Source organism: Nuphar pumila, chromosome 5 (genome assembly GCF_984573655.1).
Source record: "Nuphar pumila chromosome 5, dmNupPumi1.hap1.1, whole genome shotgun sequence".
Taxonomy (NCBI): Eukaryota; Viridiplantae; Streptophyta; class Magnoliopsida; order Nymphaeales; family Nymphaeaceae; genus Nuphar; species Nuphar pumila.
In genome coordinates this window covers 55795926-55815467 of record NC_143253.1, presented here as the reverse complement: position 1 = coordinate 55815467, position 19542 = coordinate 55795926, and the positions used below count along the sequence as shown (strand labels likewise).

The 19542-nt window shown below is 37.6% G+C and overlaps 1 protein-coding gene across 1 annotated transcript; it reads left to right on the top strand.

Moving 5' to 3' along the window:
* The first annotated feature begins 3548 nt into the window (after window positions 1-3548).
* Window positions 3549-18361, top strand: LOC149837639 (putative galacturonosyltransferase 14). Its single transcript, XM_090007445.1, has 7 exons — window positions 3549-3582; window positions 3974-4050; window positions 4420-4475; window positions 4657-4812; window positions 15728-16315; window positions 16847-17149; window positions 17517-18361. Exons 2-7 carry the CDS (start codon window positions 3999-4001, stop codon window positions 17799-17801), a joined length of 1440 nt encoding a protein of 479 aa, XP_089863571.1. The 5' UTR covers window positions 3549-3582; window positions 3974-3998; the 3' UTR covers window positions 17802-18361.
* The last annotated feature ends 1181 nt before the right edge of the window (window positions 18362-19542 follow it).

Here is a 19542-nt window from a genome sequence, read left to right as displayed (position 1 = left end):
GATCTTGAAACCCAATCCATCTTCGTTAGTCGAGATGTGATATTTTATAAAATATATGTTCTTTCAAAAATCAAATGAATAGATCAGTAAATGATGTTGTATTACCATTGCCCATAAATGAAAAATCAGAACCTCTTGAAATGGTTAGAACCATTATCGATAGTGGTGATCATTATGAATCAAATCAACCTGAGTCACCTAATGTTGTTGACATGGTCAGTGATCAAATCAGATCCCATCTTTAACTTGAATCTGATGCCAATCAAAATCTTCTTGAGCCAGCCAATGATGAAGCGCTTCTTAGGCGATTCAATCAAACTAAAATCAGACCCGCTTATTTAGATGATTATCAATGTAATCATGCTTCCCTCTATGCACTAACATCAACTTCTAAATTGAAGGAACTGCACATCCCCTTGTTCAATTCCTATCATTTTCTCAATTCTCTATTGCATACCAAGTGTTTCTTGTGTTGATCTCCTCACATGATGAGCCAAGGGATTACCATACGGCAATGAAAGATGATAATTGGAGAAGAGCTGAATTCAAGGCTCTTGAGGAAAGCAAAACTTGGACAATCGCTAACTTGCCTCCATGAAAGAAAGCTATCGGATCAAAATGGGTCTTCAAAATTAAGTTTAAGTATGATGGAACCATCAAACGGTACAAAGCAAGGCTTGTTGCTAACTAGAAGGAAGTAGATTACCATGACATCTTCGCTCTTGTGGCAATTTTGGTTACAATGCAGTGTTTGCTTTCAATTGCCGCCAAATCTATTTGGCCTTTACACCAACTTGATGTAAATAATGCATTTCTCCATGGAGATCTCAATGAAGAGATCTATATAAAGTTGCCACCAAGATTCTCACGTGAGGGAGAGACACGTGTTTGTTGACTAAACAAGTCATTGCATGGGCTCAAGCAAGCGTCGAGACAATGGTTTGCTAAGTTCTCAAATACTCTCAAACAAGCTGATTTTAAACAATTGCTTGCCAATTATTCTTTGTTTTCCAAGGTTTCAGGCAATAATCATACATGCGCTCTCGTGTACGTGGATGATCTCATCATAACAGGAAATGATGATGAAATCATACACAAACTGAAAGGATTTCTAGATCGCTAGCTGTTTCCATATTAAAGATTTGGGAAAACTGGACTATTTTTTTAGGAATTGAAGTGGCACGTTCCAAACAAAGTATTTTCCTAAATCAAAGAAAATACACCCTAGCGCTGTTGAAAGATGCTGGATATCTTGGGTCCAAGCCTAGCAATATACCTATGGAACAACATTTCAAGTTGGATCATATGGGGGACAACTCCTAAAAGATCCAACTACTTGCAGGCAACTCAGGGAAATTCTTTTATTTAACGATAACTTGCCCATATATTACTTATGTAATCCACATTCTGAGTCAATTTATTCAAGAGCCTAGAGAGCCACACTGAGAAGCTGCCATAAATTAAGTTACTTCGACATTTGAAGGGACATTAGAGCAAGGCATTCTTCTAAGTTCAAAAGAGGATATGGGATTATCTTGTTATGTAGATTCAGACAGGGCCAACTGTTCTTCTACCCGAAGATCTACCACAGAGGTTACTGCACGTTAGTTGGTGAAAGTCCTATTTCATGGAAGACAAAGAAGCAGCATACAATGTCGAGATCATTGGCATAATAAGAATATTGTGCCATGGCAGGAGCTGTAAGTGAAGTTACATGGCTAAGAAACCTTCTCAATGACCTTGGATGCCCTCAATGCCAACCCTTCACATAGCTGCAAATCCAGTCTCATTGAGCTTGATTGCCACTTCGTAAGAGAAAAAATGCAGCAAGGAGTTATTGAAAACAAGTTCGTCCCAAGTAGACATCAACGAGCAGATATATTTACCAAGACACTCAGCCAGGATCAACTTGAGTATCTGTCGAGGAAGTTGGGCATGATCAATCCTCATGCACCAACTTGAGGAGTGTTGAGCGATATACATCAATACACTGTCTACTGGAGACGTCTTTAATCTGCCTAGCTGGAGTTGAAGATTTTCAACCTCGTTCAAACCTGTCTAGCTGGAGATATCGATAAGGAGAAGCAGTCTACAAACTACACCACTGGGTTTTGAACCTGCAACGTCCCAACACAAGGGGGCGTGCACCGGGCAAGTGGAGCCCCCTGTTGGTCTCATGTCGTCCTTATTGTCATACACTATCTTATGATCTTATTACTTAGGGTTGTTTTAATCAAATATGACGCCATAGATGTGATTTACATAATTGTTTAGTGAATATTGGTATTTGAATTGTGGAGCATGATCTATGCGCTGGATTTTTACTAATTCAACGTTCATAAAAATTTGGTGAAACTGGATCCCCCTTCATCCCCCAAGCTTCCCAAGACCTTCCCCCAAGCCTAAGTCAACCCTAAATTCACCCCACATGCTCCAAACCCCTGACCAATCACCACCCTTCTTCCAACGTGCCATCCAACATGCCCCAAGTTGGTTGACTCTCAAATTCTCATACACATACCATTTAATCAATGCCATTAAATCCCCATTTTATAAAAATCAGAGGAAAAAAAGGAGTTGGAAACGCCGACAAACCCAATTCACCTATCTCTCTCTCTCTCTCTCCCCAATTTTATGAAGGGTAAATATTGGCTACTAACGAAGGTACGGAGCTAATGAGTGAAAATCATTTTTTTTCAATTTTTTTTAAATTTTTTGTAGATCAAATGTTACGTCTACATGGTTTGTTTAGTAATAAACTTGTCTTGAATAAGACGATTATGGTAAGTAATTAGATTTTTAAAGATAACTCAAAAAAACATATTTTTCACCATCAAAGGCTTAATCCTTAGCAAAGGAGAACACATCTATGTGGCCAGATCGAGTCTATTATGATTTCTAGCTCATTAATTTTGTATCTTCATTAGTAGCTAATATTAACCCTTTTATAAAATCATAAAGAGAGGAAAAAAGGAGTTAGAAATTCCCACGTACCCAATTCACCCCCTCTCAGACAAGTAAATTTAATTATACCATCAGAACCCCATTTTGCAAAAATCATAAAAGAGGAGAGGAAAAGCCCAAAAGTCCAATTCACACCCCCATCAGCTCAAGTTAATCAATCAAATCTCTCTCTCTCTCTCTCTCTCTCTCTCTCTCCGCCATGGATGATCACCGGCCCACCTACGATTCCCTCCACCTTTCCTTCTGAAAAATGGTCCTCCACCGTCAAAATCACAGAAGACGACGACTCAGATGCTCGTTTTCCCTCCATTTCCACCCCTTGGATCCTCGATCCGATGCCTCCCCTTCTTCTCCCTCTATTAGGGGAGCACCACGTCTAGATCTTCCTCACCTGCTCGATCAATACAATGCAGGTCCACATCTCTCCTAGCATGAGAAGCATCACAATTTCGACAAGCAATGGCCTGCTCGACTTTATGAAGATCAAGGTCGCCGCCCGCCACATCTCTTACCGCACCCTCTTCCATACCATGCTCATCCTTGCCTTCCTCCTCCCTTTCATCTTCATCTTGACCGCCGTAGTCACCCTCGAAGGCGTCAACAAGTGCTCGTCTTTGGGTAATTTCCTTTGCCCGCCAATCTTTCGGAATCTCGGGATCTGAATTCTCGATCGGTATGATTTGTTCTTGAGGGTCGGGGATTGGAATTTGGTATAGATCTATGTTGTAATTGTGGGGTCTTCTTGAGCTCAATGGATGATGGTGGCACAAATCTTGGATCTTTTCTTAATGGGTTCTTTCTTTTCAATTGTTTGAGTGAAGATGTTATTGGTTTTCGATTTTATTGGTTTGCGTTCTCTTGTTTCGAATGATTGAATAACGATATTGAATTCTTTTGTGTTTTGTTTTTTCTTTTTGTTATTTTTGAGGTAAGATTTCATTAATATTAGGTGTTGGAGAGATGTTTTATTCCGTAGTTGAGATTATTGAACGCATGGGTGCTTTCACAGAGGTCATGATCAGCTTGAATTTAGGATGCTGAACGTTCTAAGTGTTGATTTATGGAGGGTGGTGGCAGAAATTTCTGGTTGATTACTCTCTCTTTCTCTCTCATAGCAGTTGACTTGATCTTCCTTTCTTGCTTTTTCCTTTTCCAATTGCCATGTATATCTAAAAATATAGCTTAGCAGTTCTCTTTGAGTTATGATCTTGTGCAATTATTTGAATTGATTTGTTTCTTTTATAGATACTTGAAAAAGATTAGGTGCACCTTCAATGATCAGGTTTTATTTGGAATATTCGTATTAAATTTTAGCCTAATTCTTGATTCGAGTTTTATTATTTATTTCTTAGCCACAAATTGAAGTTAGATTTTACGATAAACTTCTTATTTGATCTGAAATGCATTTGCGCAGTTATTATAAATATAATATGTGGCATTTTACCTTTATTTCAGATTGTTTAGGCAGGCGATTGGGACCAAAGTTTCTTGGGAGGGCAGATGACTCGATGGTGAATCTTTGTATATGTCATTTTTTTCCTTCTCCGTTTTCTCATATTCATCATGTCAGCATCTTTTGAGCTGTTAAAAGACTGCCTTTTCTTTTTCTTTCTTCTTCTTTGTAAGGATGTGTCAATGGTGCAGAGTTGGGTACATTTCAGTAATTTACAGGATCCTCTCATGCTGTTGCAGAGGCTGGCTGGAGATTTATATAAACTCTTCAATGAGGTGAATACTGAGGGAGTTCCTGATGGACTAATTGTGCCAGCATCATTTGGTGAATTTGTTGCTGAAATAAAGAGCAAAAAGTATGATGCCAAGACAGTTGCTATCAAGTTAAAGGCCATGGTATGAGTATAGAGAATATTTTTTTTCTATTTAAGTTCATCTTATTTTTAGCTTTCCAGTTTCCTGGTTGAATGAATTATTTGGAAACTCATGGCAGATGAAGAAAACCATAGCTCTTCAACTAAGAAAAGAGAGCCTACATTTTTCATTAGTTTGCTTTATCTCTTGAAGTTGACACCGTGCAACCATCTGCACTTTTAACTTTTTCTGTATTATCTTTTGCAAAGCTTGCTGTAACTATTGCAGCATTTGTTGTCATCTCTATACAAAATGACTGCATCAATTGGTCCATTTTGTTTCATATACTTTGGAAGATTTTAAAGAAAGGCTTTGTAGCAAAATCCGGAAACATGGAAGCAATGTGGTTGTTTTCAGTTATGTCACATGGATATGGATGTGGAAACCGGACATGATGCTGATATGCTTGGTACAACATGGAAATTCTAAAATTTTTAAGGTCATACACATACACATATATAACAACAATGCTAAATCACTGTAATTAAGAACACACAATAATAAAACTAAGTTAAAATTGAATACATAATGCAATTAATGACAAATTCTAAAAGAAAACAAACACAAGCAAATACAAAATAAGTAATCAAGATTATAATGTAAATGGATAAAGTTAATGGCATGATGTTGTTTGTGTCCAACACTGGTTTGACTGTGTCCATTAAGTGTCCTGGAGTGTCCAAGTGTTGTGTCATGTTGACATGGTATACACATGCTAAGTGAAGTGTACATGTGACAGGTTTTTAGGATAAACTTTTTCATCATTGTCATTTTGGACTGACACATGATTATTTCATCTAAGCATGATAAAAAAGAATGTCATTGGAACTTATAAAAAATGAATACAAAAATGAATTTCTATTCATGAGAACCCCACAGGTCAATGATTTAACAGTAATTGATGACCCTAAACCATTTCCAATCCATTGATAAAAAGTGTGTTTGGTGGCAAGGGTGTTTCTTATCTCATCATCTCCCAATAATGTGATTATAACTTTTCTATTAATTTTGTGTGAAGGTTTTCTGTGAGATTCTTGCTTCACCATGTTCATATGTTATGGTTGACACAGAGAAACACATGTTCTTTAAAAACAAACCACAGTAGTGGATGTAAACTGTAAACTGGTTTTGCCACCATGTTAGCATGTGTCCATTAGCTGTGACTGCCTGTATGGATGAACCTATGCAAGGTTTTGGGGACAGATTGTTTCAGGTTAGACATTTTTACGAAGAGCCTCTTTGTAAATAAACTCTATTTGGTGGACTTCTACTGGAATATAAATATAAATATAAATATAAATATAAATATAAATATAAATATAAATATAAATATAAATATAAATATAAATATAAATATAAATATAAATATAAATATAAATATAAATATAAATATAAATAAATATAAATATAAATATAAATATAAATATAAATATAAATATAAATATAAATATAAATATAAATATATATATATATATATATATATATATATATATATATATATATCTTAAGTTGGCACAACCCAAAATAGAGCTTCTTCTCGAGTTTTTATTATCTATAACTGCTTGAATTCCCATTGTTGGTTCTGACGGCATCAGCCCTGTAAGGCTGTAACTAGAAATACATGGCATCTATTTGTAAAGGGAATCTAAGCTTGATATTTTCGTTAATGTTGATGTGTTTGTTGTGAAACTATTAGTTATGATGCCTCATTTCAAGGAGTCCCTTGGTAAGTTTTTTGGATCCTTGTGATATTTAAATGGTGCTGTTTATTCCACATTCTGCATTGTAATTTTGTTGAGCATAAAATCTTCTGCACTTCTTTTAATGTTTTTATCTTATTTATCTAGGCGAGTTTAATGTTGTGTACTAGCAAGTAACAAGTCCATGACTTTCATATAGCTCTCTCTCTCTCTCTGTGTGTGTGTGTGGTTGACAACTATCTCCTATATTTTGAAGATATTGTGATGTTATCAGCTTATCATGTAAATTTTATAAAACTATCAAGGTATTGTAAGTTTAATATTTTCATAACTGTTGTTTTTGCACTTTTCTTTCTCCTTTTTAATGCTATTGTGAAGACATCAAATATTATTGTTTATCTCTATTTGCCTTTCCAATTTTCATTTTTTCAAATTTGAAATGATTTTTGTGCTATCTTCCTGACAAAATGATTGGTCTTAAATTGTCCCAAGAAATTACCTCACCAAGCAACTGCCAACAGTGGTATACATGCACAATTGGACTTATGAGTTTAAGCTTTGCAAACACTCTTGAGAACAAGAATTGCAGGTGGGTTTAATTTTGAGAGTTTTGTTTTATGATGTATGAATCTGGCTACTGAGCACATCGTTTTGTGCCTTAAGCACGTTTCATTTGTTGTACTAGCATAACTGCTATATGAAGCAAGGTTGTAAGTATCATATCGTTAGCCGTATCGGTCAGGCTCAAAGTAATACCGTATCGTATGTATCTAAACGTATCCTAAATTTTTAATAAAAACATTTCAAAAAAATCCAAAAAATCAAGAAAAATAAAAAAAATAGCAAAAACTTTGAAAAATCATATCACATGAAACAATAATGAATTGCACAAAATACAACCATAAAATCACATATGAAGCATTTACGCCTCTATGAGTCACATAAGACATCATCAAACATCAACTAATATAGAATCATAGATAATATTGCATGCATATCAAGATCAATGCAAAATATTAAATATATTGCAATTAAGAACATGCCACAAAACTCATACTTTCATATTATATAAACAAAAATAAAATAACCAAGTTTATAAACAATTAAGTGTTAAATAACCAAGTTTTTTAAAACATATTACATAAAACCTCAATAATCATAATCATCTTCTTTATCATCATAATCTTCTTTTTCTTCTCCTCTTCCTTCTTTGACATCCACATCATCTTCAAGGTACGTTGTGTCATCATCATCTACCTCCTGTGCTTCTTCCATATTAATGCATTGATTGTCCTCTTCATTCAAAAGAGTCTCTGCTTCTTCTTCAACCCATGCACCCAATTCATCAAAACATTCCAAACTAATAGAATCAAATTGCTCTTCGTGCCTCCTTGATGATAACTTTTCGATTTGCCTAAAAAGATGACATGAAAAAAATTAAAATTAGTTGGATTTAGAATGATATAAATAAAACTTTAAATAAATACATGAAAATAACAAATAAACTTTAGAATTTTATATACCTCTGCCTCGGTCGTAAGTTATAGCAAATGTAGACGAGGTCATTAAGCCTTTTTATCCTCCAATCTATTTCTTTTTTTGGTATGGATTTGTTCAAAGACACTCAAGTTTCTCTCGCATCCACTTGCACTACATGTTTCGCTAAGAATGCAAATGACAAATTTGGAACATCACTAACAAACCTGGCTCACCACGTGCCTAAAAAAAACACAAGAAAATGAGAAATCATCAAGACAATAACAAATATATAATTATACAAATCATAACTAAATAACAATATGAAATTAAAATTGAAATACAACAACAACAACTACGCCTTCCTCCCAAAACAATTGGGGTCGGCGATATAAACCAACAAAGAAAATCATTCTGGGTCTTCCACATGAATCCTTCTCCTCCAATCATTTCTATCAAATGCCATGTTCTCGGTGAGGTTCAAAGCATTCATATCCTTTCCTATCATCTCCATCCAAGTCTTCCTAGGCCTACCCGACCTCTTTTAACTAATATATTTTTCCATTTCTCCATCCTTCTAACTGGAGCATCATTAGGCCTTCGCCGAATATGCCCAAACCACCGTAAATGGTTCTCTCTCATCTTATTTTCAATGGGTGCAACGCCTACCTTTTTACGTATCTCCTCATTCTAAATCTTATCTTTTATTGTATTTCCACACATCCATCTAAGCATACGCATCTCAGCTACACTCATTTTTTGAATATGATATCTCTTGGCAGCCCAACATTCCGTACCATATAGTAAAGTGGGCCTAATAGTCGTCCTATAAAACTTTCCCTTCAACCGCAATGGCATTCTACGATCGCACAACACTCCAGTTGCACTTTTCCATTTCATCCACCCAACCTTTATCCTATGATTTACATCTCCATCAATTTCTCCATACTTTTGAATGATAGATTCAAATATTTGAAACAATCATCCACCGATATTTCTTGCTCACCAAGCTTCACTACCCTCCCATCACTACTTCGTTGTTTACTAAACCGACATTCCATATATTCTGTCTTACTCTTACTCAACTTAAAACCTCTTGCTTCCAATGTCTGTCTCCATAATTCTAACTTAGCATTAACCCCAGCTCTAGACTCATCAATCAAAACAATATCATCAGCAAACAACATACACCACGACACATTTTCTTGAATTGATCTCGTAAGCTCATCCATCGCTATAGCAAATAGGAAAGGGCTTAAAGCAGATCCTTGATGTAACCCAACCGTTATAGGAAAATTGGTTGTCACCCCTCCACAAGTGCGGACATTGGTTACTACTCCTTCATATATATCCTTAATTATACTAATGTACTTGAGAGAAACACCTTTCTTCATCATTGTTCACCAAAGAACGTCCCTAGGTACTCTATCGTATGCCTTCTCCAAATCAATAAAAACCATATGCAAATCTTTGTTCCTCTCTCTATTTCTCTCAATAAGTTGTCTAAGAAGATGTATAGCTTCTATAGTTGATCTTCCAGGCATAAAACCAAATTGATTCTCCGATATCATGACAACCTTCTTCAACCCAGACTCAATCACCCTCTCCCAAAGTTTCATAGTATGACTCATGAGTTTTATACCACGATAGTTTGTGCAATCTTGTATATCACCCTTATTCTTATATAGAGGCACCAAAGTACTCGTCCTCCACTCATTAGGCGTCTTATTTGTCCGCCAAATCTTGTTAAAAAGATTTGTCAACCATTCTAAACCTTTCTCTCCCAAGCATTTCTAAGCCTCGATAGGTATACCATCTGGGCCAACTGCCCTTGTTGAAATTAAAATTGAAATAAACAAAATAAATTACTTGGACGCATCATGACACAGTTTTGCACTGCTGCAGGTCTCCCCATATCATATAATGCATTATCATAAGTTTTCATTTTCTTATGAATTTGATCTTGAATGCTATAATCAGGATTCAACCTTTCAATACAATCCAAAAGACCCTTGTTGACTTCTCTTTCCATTTTAAACATAGAGGATTGTATCATGAAGGGGTTGATGAAGTTAGTTCACCTATGATCAATGATGTTCCATATAGGTATGTACAAATTTTATTTACCTTCAAATTATTTTTAATGACCTCTTTTGCCTTATCCATGGTCTTATAGAGATAACCCATAGTTGGTCTATCTTCACTGTCAACCAATCGAAACACCTTCACCAAATGTATACTTATTCTCAACAACTTTACTCATAAATCTCATAATCTATGTCACATGGGTGCGGGTGCAGGGGTGCGACACTTTCAAAAAACTTGGGTGCGAAAAAAATATAAAAAATTATATATATATATATATATAATTTTTATGTTTTAACAGTTAAAAACCCAGGATTTGAAAAAAATGGGTAGGACTCGGGTCAGGTCTGGACCAAGTTCGGGTCTGGACCCAACCCATACCCAAACTGGATACCCCCACCCCCGTGCTTTTATAAAGGAATAGAGGGGTTAGGGTTTTCTCATTCGATAAAACCCTCCCCACCTCCGCCGTCTGCCCTGGTCTCTCCTCCCATTCGACCTCCAGTCGTCGGCCGACGACTCGCCGGAGCACCGACCGATAGCCTCCCCCCCCCCCCCCACCCTCCCTGTGCTTGTCCCTCTCCCTCTCTCTGTTACCCTCGCCTCCTTGGTTTCCCTCCCTCTCGAGCTCCCTCGGTCACCGGAACCTCGACGAGCCCCACCGCTCGTTTCTCCCTCTCTCTCATGACGTTTTTTCGACAGTCTATCCCCCTCTTGCGGGCACCCTGTTCGCCGACGACTTCAGCGCCCTCCGCGGCCTTCTTAGGTAAATTCCCTTCCCTCGAGTCTTCTTCTCTCTTCTCCTTCTCCCTCGACCCTCCTGTTCTCAGGTCGGTGGACCAGAGCCACCATCGTGGTGGCTCTGGGTCTACCAGGGAGGGAGGTGCTGAGCACCTCACCTCCTCGTTCAAATGACCCTGGGTGCGTTGACCGCACCCAGGGTCCCGTTGATCGCACCGGGTGCCGCACCCGCACGCGCATTCGTGTCGCATTGCGTCGACGCGAGTGCAACACCTTGTTTGCTGAGTCCCTGTAACTTAGCTTATAATTCACTTCTAAATACAATATCTATAATTTCGTTGGGCTTTCTTTTTTGTGCATGAGGATATGTATTTCACTCATATGATAAAAACATTTTTTTAGTGCAACTCTATTCTTTACTCGACTTTCTACTGTCAAAATCAACTCAACACCACCAATATACTTTCTCATTAGGCTTAAAACCCATACATGATTGTAAATAAATCTAGTAATTTCTTGGCAGCATTCAACTGTCTGTTTACCTCATCCATGCTATCAATGTTTTCAAGCATGGGGTCTATGTAATGGACAGCACATAAGGATTAAAAGAATGACCTGAATTTTTTTGCCAATTCTTTACATGCTGCCCTATAGTTTGCTGCATTATCAGTAATACATTGCACGGTATTTTTGGTTCAACTTCTTCACACTTTGATCAAAAACTCTATCTGTTTTCTTGGGCATATCAGACAAATCAATTGACCTCGAAAACATAGTTCCTTTGTGACAATAGACAAGAAAATTTATTAAGGTCCTTGACTTTCTGTCTGTCCACCCATCTGCCATGATGCTCTACCCGAATTCTCTCCATGATTATCTCATCTCATCATAATATGCCTTCACTTTTTTTACGTTAGTATTTAAAACTTTTTCTTTCAACGCATGGTATGAATGCATCTTGTATTCAGGCCAGATACTGGTTATAACATCTGTCGTGACTTGAAAATGAAAGGAATTTGCCGCATTGAAAGGAATGCATGCATCATAAAACAATCTCCCAACCGCAACATTCCTGCTTGACTAAATGTTGAGGAGTCATAGCAGTACGAATGTTGAGTTGCGCCACAAAGGCAGTCCTAGGAGGGAAAAAAACTCTTAATAGAGTCTTTAGCTCTACCTCCTCTCGAAAACTCCCTCCTCCTCTTCTTCTTGCTCCTCCTCTTCTTTTTGTGCCCGCGGCGACACTACTACTAACACCAACCACACCTTTCTCCTTCATTATAGAACTTTCTACTTTTAATCCTATGCTAGGGGTTGTAGGATCAGAACTAAGGAGCTCATCTTCGTAACACACATCCTCCCCGGGTTCTCTTATCCCATTTATGCCTCATTTATATCTCTTTCTTGTCTTTTTCCTCTTAAATCATCAAGTAATTGTTGACATTGTCATTTCAGGACATCTAACAATTTTCTTGACATGCATATTATGATGTGACCCTGCTACATGATGCTTCAACCGAAAGATACTACCTGAAAAAGAATTTTGTCAATAGTTACACTTGATTTTTAATTGGTTTTCACTAATTACTTGAGTGCATCATTGACATGCCGGATCCTTTGATGACATCTTCCTCCAAAAAAACTCAATAAGAAGAAAAAAATAATGATTTTTTACCTTACCCCACTTCCTTAGTGAAAAAGTGGTGGAAATGCATTTTTACTTGAGAAAATCACAAAAGCCCTTTTCCTTGCACACAAATCGATCCTCAAATCGATCTCACGGCTCCTAGAGTGCATGGATTCTCTTCTCCTCTAGACAAATGATGAAGTCGGCCCTCAAGAGGCCTTTGAAGCCCCAAACTTAAAAAGTAAGTTTCGGGCTATGTCACATAGGTGCGGGTGCGATGATGCAACACTTTAAAAAAACTTGGGTGCAGGGGTGCGGAAGTATATATATATATATATATATATATATAACTTATCTATAAAGCAAACTCCCAATGAAAAAATCTGTTTTTCACCAGAAATAATAAAAATTCAAATGCAGAAAATTCATACTGAATCAGGATCCGATTAGTTAATCGGGTATGTAGCCTAATCGGGTTATCAGTGAATTTAGCCATTCAACAATAAAATAATTGCTTGAAATTAGAGCCAACCTCTTTCAATTTAATGGGAAAATCTATTCTAATGTAGTTTTCATTTTTTTATTAATGTATTTATGACAAAGCTCGTAAAAAGTATAAAAGAATGTACATGGCTCAGTTTTTTATGACAAAGCTGTGTAAAAACAATAAAAGAATATACATGATTCAAAGCATTTAATGCACAACATTTTCGTCTGACTTTTGAACAAAACTTTAAATATTTTTAAAGTGAAACATCTTTTATGACTCTGTAAAAAGTATAAAAGAATGTACATGGCTCAACTTTTTATGACAAAGCTTTATAAAAACAATAAAAGAATGTACGTGGTTCAAAGTATTTAATGCACAACGTTTCAAAAACTTTGTAAAATACATGGCTAATGTTGGGACAAAATTTTTAATATTTTTCAATAATCCTAGGTGCGGGTTGATTGCACTCAGGGTCATGTTGACCGCACCGGGTGCCATAGCCACGACGCGGGTGTGGCAGCTTCTATGCCGAGTTCCTGTGACATAGGTTTTGGGTATTTTTTAAGTGTGCCACACTCGTATCGTACAATATGCCATGTATCATACGATACGACACGATACAGGGGTGTATCGTATGATACACCCGATACGGGTACGATACACACTCGTATCTTGTATCGCGATACAAATGTATATTGTATTGTGTTTCCCAAAAGTAACTATACATAAAACACTGATATGAAGAGAGATGTTGACATCTCACTTATCCTTTGTTACTGGAAATGTACCCTCATATATCTGCTGATTGCTCAATCTTGTGGTTTATGGGCAAAGATGGCAAAACTAGCTAACATGTTAGTGGAAGACATCCAAGCATACCTGTCGGAAGCAGAATAATTTGTCTGAAACTATTTTTCAGTAACATGTAGCTTCATTGGCATTTAAGGTCACCAACTTGAGAATGATCTTCCAGTTTTACTTGTTCTTAGCGCTGTAACTTTTATTTTGCATTTCATCCAGTGAGCAGCTTGAAGCCAAGATAGCTTACACTCTAATTGTTTATGAAGAAGAATCACATATGAAGTTAAGTTGGCTAACTTCTATTTTAGACTTGGTGATGTGGCTGAGTGTGAGTTTTGTGTTGGAGTGCAGTCAACCTGAATCTTATTAGGTTGATTGTGATAACGAACATAATGATATAATCTAGGAAGGAACATATTTTTTTCCGAGATGCAGTAGTAAAATCTGGCCAGTCATGGACTCAGAGTTGTTTTATATAATAGATCTGATCAGGTAAATGTGATTTATTTCTCTATCAGGTATCTAATCACACTAATGTTCTAGTGCACATAAACTATGTGAAGCTTAACTCTGGCCACAGGGGAAGCAGTTGTTCCCGATCATCATAACTTGCATTTTCTAACTGACAACTTGCCAGAACATTCAGGTCAGGTCAGACATCTGAGACAAACATGACTGAATAGAACAGAATGACACGAAGCCATTTGGTTGGTAGACCAGGAAATTGATTGTTTATTGCTCCTTCAATAATCCTTAAACACCAAGATGAAAATATTAGTCATTTGTAGATGGGGCTTTTGGGAGTTTGGATGTAGAGAGAAGTCGTGAGCATCATATTCATGCATGGCTTCCGTACCATACCACAATTAATGATTTCAGCTGAAATGTTATCATGACCTTGACCGTAGAGTTACTTGTGGAATGGGATCATGGTGGTCCGGACTCCGCAACATGGGAGAAATACATCGATTGAAATTGCAAGTGGTAGCTGAGTCTATGGCAGACTTGGAAGCATTATGGAGTGGATCAGCCATCCCATTTGGCTGTTTCTCTTTCCTCTTTTTGTTCTTGGGGATCTTAAAGGGGCAGCAGTGGTTGGGGGTGATATGTGTTATGAAGGTGTACCCAGGAGAGTGAGCCTCTGAGGTGGAGGATCGCTTTGGTCCAAGCTAGAAGATCGTAGGAGAACAATAGTTGGAAGTGAGACTAGCAGAAGAGCTGCATGTGGCTTGTCCATGTTGGGCATGATTTAAAGAGCTTTTTGCTTAAGTATCCACTAAGCTGGAGGTGCAATTCAGACCATGAGGATTACTGTGCGACTAAACTATGTCTCTGGAGGTTTTGAGGCTTGTTGCTGGAGGTATCATATTTGGTGCTTAATATCTGTTCTGTTCCAGCATTCACAGCAAGTCACATGAGCAAGCTTCTTTCTATGCAGATGAGGCATAAATAGCTGAACAAAGAGGAGTCATGTGGAGGAGCCTGCATAGCCCTGAATAATTGTTTATAAATTATAGTTAAGCTATCTATATGGTTCTGATTGATTTTGTTTTCATCTGGCTATAACAGAATTTGCTTCTTTGGCTTAATATAGTGGATGTGCATTCTGAAGAATAATACTGCTCTATGGACCATATGGTTTCCATTACAGCTATTTCTATCATGTCACTTTCTCTTTCTCCTTTAAAAGTATTATATTAGGTACTTAGTTATGATAAATCTCTTTCAATCAAACTTTCCTGTTTCTGTCATTGTAGTTGCTTTCAGCATATTTCCTGGTATGCCTGATATATCCTTTTATGTATTTGCATAAAAAGATAAATTTCCAAACCATGGAACATCCAGTCATGATTTCTCAGGTTTTGATAGCTATTATACTCTGTATTTTGCATTTTCTTTTTCTTTTGATGAGTCTCAACAATTTCTGAACCTTCTTTTCTTTTTCTTATTAACTGGTTTTGGACTTCCTGAATGCAGGCGGAGCATCTGGAGAAGGAGGTCAAATTGGCAAAATTGCAAGAGTCCCTCTACAAGCATTATGCAGCTACATCTATCCCCAAAACCATGCAATGCCTTGCTTTATGTTTGACAGATGAATATTCGTCCAATGCTCATGCTCGAAAGCAACTCCCATCACCTGAACTACTACATTCACTTTCTAACAATTCCTACCACCATTTTGTTCTTGCCACTGATAACATCCTTGCAGCTTCTGTTGTCATTTCCTCAACTGTCAGAGCATCCCTAAAGCCTGAAAAGATTGTCTTTCATTTGATCACTGACAAAAAAACCTATGCAGCCATGCATTCATGGTTTGCTCTCAACCCTCTCCCTCCTGCCATAATTGAAGTAAAAGGCACTCACCAATTTGACTGGTTGACCAGAGATAATGTACCAGTTCTGGAAGCAATTGAAAGTCATCATGGGATCAGAAAATATTATCATGGAAGCCACACCATTGAAACTAATCTAAGTGACAATCCTAGAATTGTTTCTTCAAAATTGCAAGCCAGGAGCCCAAAATATATATTGATACTCAACCATCTCCGTATATATCTCCCTGAGGTGATTCCAGGATTTGATCAATCTTTAGTTTGCAAGTTATTGTGAAAGTTTTTTTTTTTATGACGAGGAACCCTCGCCGAATCGAGGAAAACCCCGGGTGGGGCCCCATGACCACCTTGCCATACGTGGCCCACCTCTGAAAGCTACAGACACACCTATGCGCCAGTGGGGTTTAATCCGGTGCCTTCATCTCAGCACCCTCATGACCACCCCACTGGCCATGCGGGCGGTTATTGTGAAAGTTAAGAGGAGCAATCTGACTTAACACTTAAGACTTGGATGGGGGTGTCTGGATCCACAATGACCAAACTGGCTAATCCTGGTCAGCCGAGTCCCAGTGAACTGGCATTCAGTTGCTCAGTAAACTCAGGCTGGGTCAAATTGAGTTTTTTAACCAGAACATTGGCCTCATCAGAGAGGCCATCAAATGCCTTTTATTTCTTGTTTGAGTTGTCAAATGGTATGGTATATTTGAAAAGATAATTTGATGAGTCTTGATAGGACCTTTTTCTTTTCTTGCATTGTCAACAGATTTTCCCGAATCTTGACAAGGTGGTATTCTTGGACGATGATGTTGTTGTCCAGAAGGACTTGGCACCACTATGGGATATTGACCTCAAAGGCAAGGTTAATGGGGCTGTGGAAACTTGCAAAGGAGAAGACAGCTGGGTTATGTCAAAGTGGTTCAAGAATTATTTCAATTTCTCTCATCCCTTTATTGCTGCAAATTTGGATCCTGAAGAATGTGCATGGGCATATGGGATGAATATATTCGATTTGCGTGCCTGGAGGAAATCAGACATCAGGGAAAAGTATCATCATTGGCTTAAGGAGGTAAAATTTCACTCTATAACATGGTTTAAATTAAAAGGCGATCAAACAGTATGTTGATTGAGATTGCCAGGCAACTTTGATTGGCTCAACAGCAATATGTTGAGGCTCATTTTTGTTCAGTCCCCTTGGATCGGTACATTGAAAGGGGTCCTTGATTTCTAACTTTAAGTACAACTTAGACTACAAGGCTCTGATGCATTAGTCATAGCCTGAGGAAAACCTTCTACACCTGGTTGTGCAATGTAAAACCGGTTATTATTTGAAGTTTTATCGGCTGAAACTTATATGCAGATATTTGATAGGGATTTGCAATGAACTTTCATTTGGTATCATAATTTTTTAATGCTGATAATTACCTTTGATTCAGAACTTGGAATTGAACATGTCTCTCTGGCGACTTGGGACATTGCCACCTGCACTAATTGCATTTAGAGGTCATGTTCACCCTATTGATCCTTCTTGGCACATGCTTGGGTTGGGTTACCAGCCTGCAACAAACCTTGATGCTGTGAGGAAGGCTGCTGTAATTCACTACAATGGGGATTTCAAGCCATGGCTGGACATTGGTTTCAAAGAACTGCAGCCATTTTGGACTAAGCATGTCAACTACTCGAATGATTTTATTAAAAACTGTAACATCATGGAACCATAATACTTCCACCAGGGATTGGATTTCTGCCGACCCTGCAATATATTTGCCTGAGATGCATTCTTTCTGAGAAGCAAGTTGATGCTGTGAAACTGGATCGAGCACCCTCTGGAAGCCCACCATTTGTTCTTGGCATGACTGATTCTTTTTCATCAGCAACATAGCGATCCATGTTCTCCAAGGCTGATTTTCCATGTTCGTTTGAAGGATAAATTATTTTCTTATTTCTACACGGTGCACCGGGCCAGAGAACTCTGGATCCTGACGTTCAAAGTGGTGTCAGTAATATGCTACCTGGATCTGAGATTGAAATTTTAGAGAGCAAGATGCTTGGCCATGCAGATGCAAATCTGGGCCAGACATGGGAAGGATTTGATAATCTTTTTCCGCCCCACATTTTCTACTTAATTCTCATTATACTTTTGTTGTATTCATCCGGTAAATTTTTAGGGGTCGTGGGGATTGCTTTGTTACAGATCCCATTGATTACCATGGGAAATTTTAAGGGGTATTTTTTTGCTACTGAAGAGATTGGAAATGTGCAGATGATTCTTTTTGGGGTTTCTTTGTTTCTTCTTTCTATTTCCAGTTTTTGTTTAAGGTTAATGAATGCGGTAGCTGGTAGTACATAGCCATTCTCTGTGTCACTTTAACCATTGACTGCAAATATAACTTTCTGAATGGTCGCCACTAAATTCTCGTAAGCTTAGAACCCTGAGAATAAGATATGGACTGCAAATGTAAGTTCCGGAATAGCTGCCACCAAATTCTCTTATTCTAAGGGTTTTACGTACATGAGAGGCTCAAGGGCACGTTTGCTTGGCCTCAAATGAGAATTGATCTCTCACAGTTGCCCAAATTATCTCCACTTTCTCACGTTTGGCTTCTCACGTCCAACCAAACGTGAGAAAATGGGTCAGTGAGATTTGAAATCACACTAGGAACAAAATGTGAGGTTTGAGATCACATCGTCGACCCCATGATTTGGAGTCACATTTAAAAGTGCGAGCAAATGTGCGCAGAATGTCACAGTTGCTCTATTATCCATTGCCTTTGTTGTATTCCCCAACGTTGAGGCTGCAGCTTGTTCTTGAGAAAAGCTCGAGTAGTCGAATGCAGATGTCTGTCTGCTATGGAAAAAACTTGTTCTTCATCAATTTACTGCAAGTCATACTAGTTAATCACAAGATAGCCTGAGATAAGTTTGAAACATTGCCTCATTGCAAAATTTTATAAACTTTCTATTTTGGTATTTTGATGAGTAATGATTAAGAGAGTCAATGATGCTATTTATTGTATTCAGGCATATTGCTGATAATAACATGAATGCATCTATTGTAACTGCATTCAGTTTAAAGAGTGAAAGTACTACCAAACTAGAAGCTGCTACTTATAGATGACAAAATTTAAGATTTTGTACCCAAAACAAATGTGTTACCGAATTGTTTTGCATCCCTTTCCATTGTTGTACAGTGTCATTGTAGAGAATCCCACTTTTTTTTCCACACTGTTATTTCATCTTGCCTTTTTTTTGGGTCTCATAATACAAAAAAAAAAAGAGTTAGTATGCATATATGAAATCCAAGGTTCGACAGTAGAAAGAAGAAAAAGGAAAAGAATAAAAGAACGGGATGGGCCCTGACTTTTTCTGTGACTCAGTCGAAGGTATCTCGTCTACCAAATAATTGTACGTCCAATTTCATTTGGGATTCCGCATAGAAGAAATACAGGTAATATACAACTA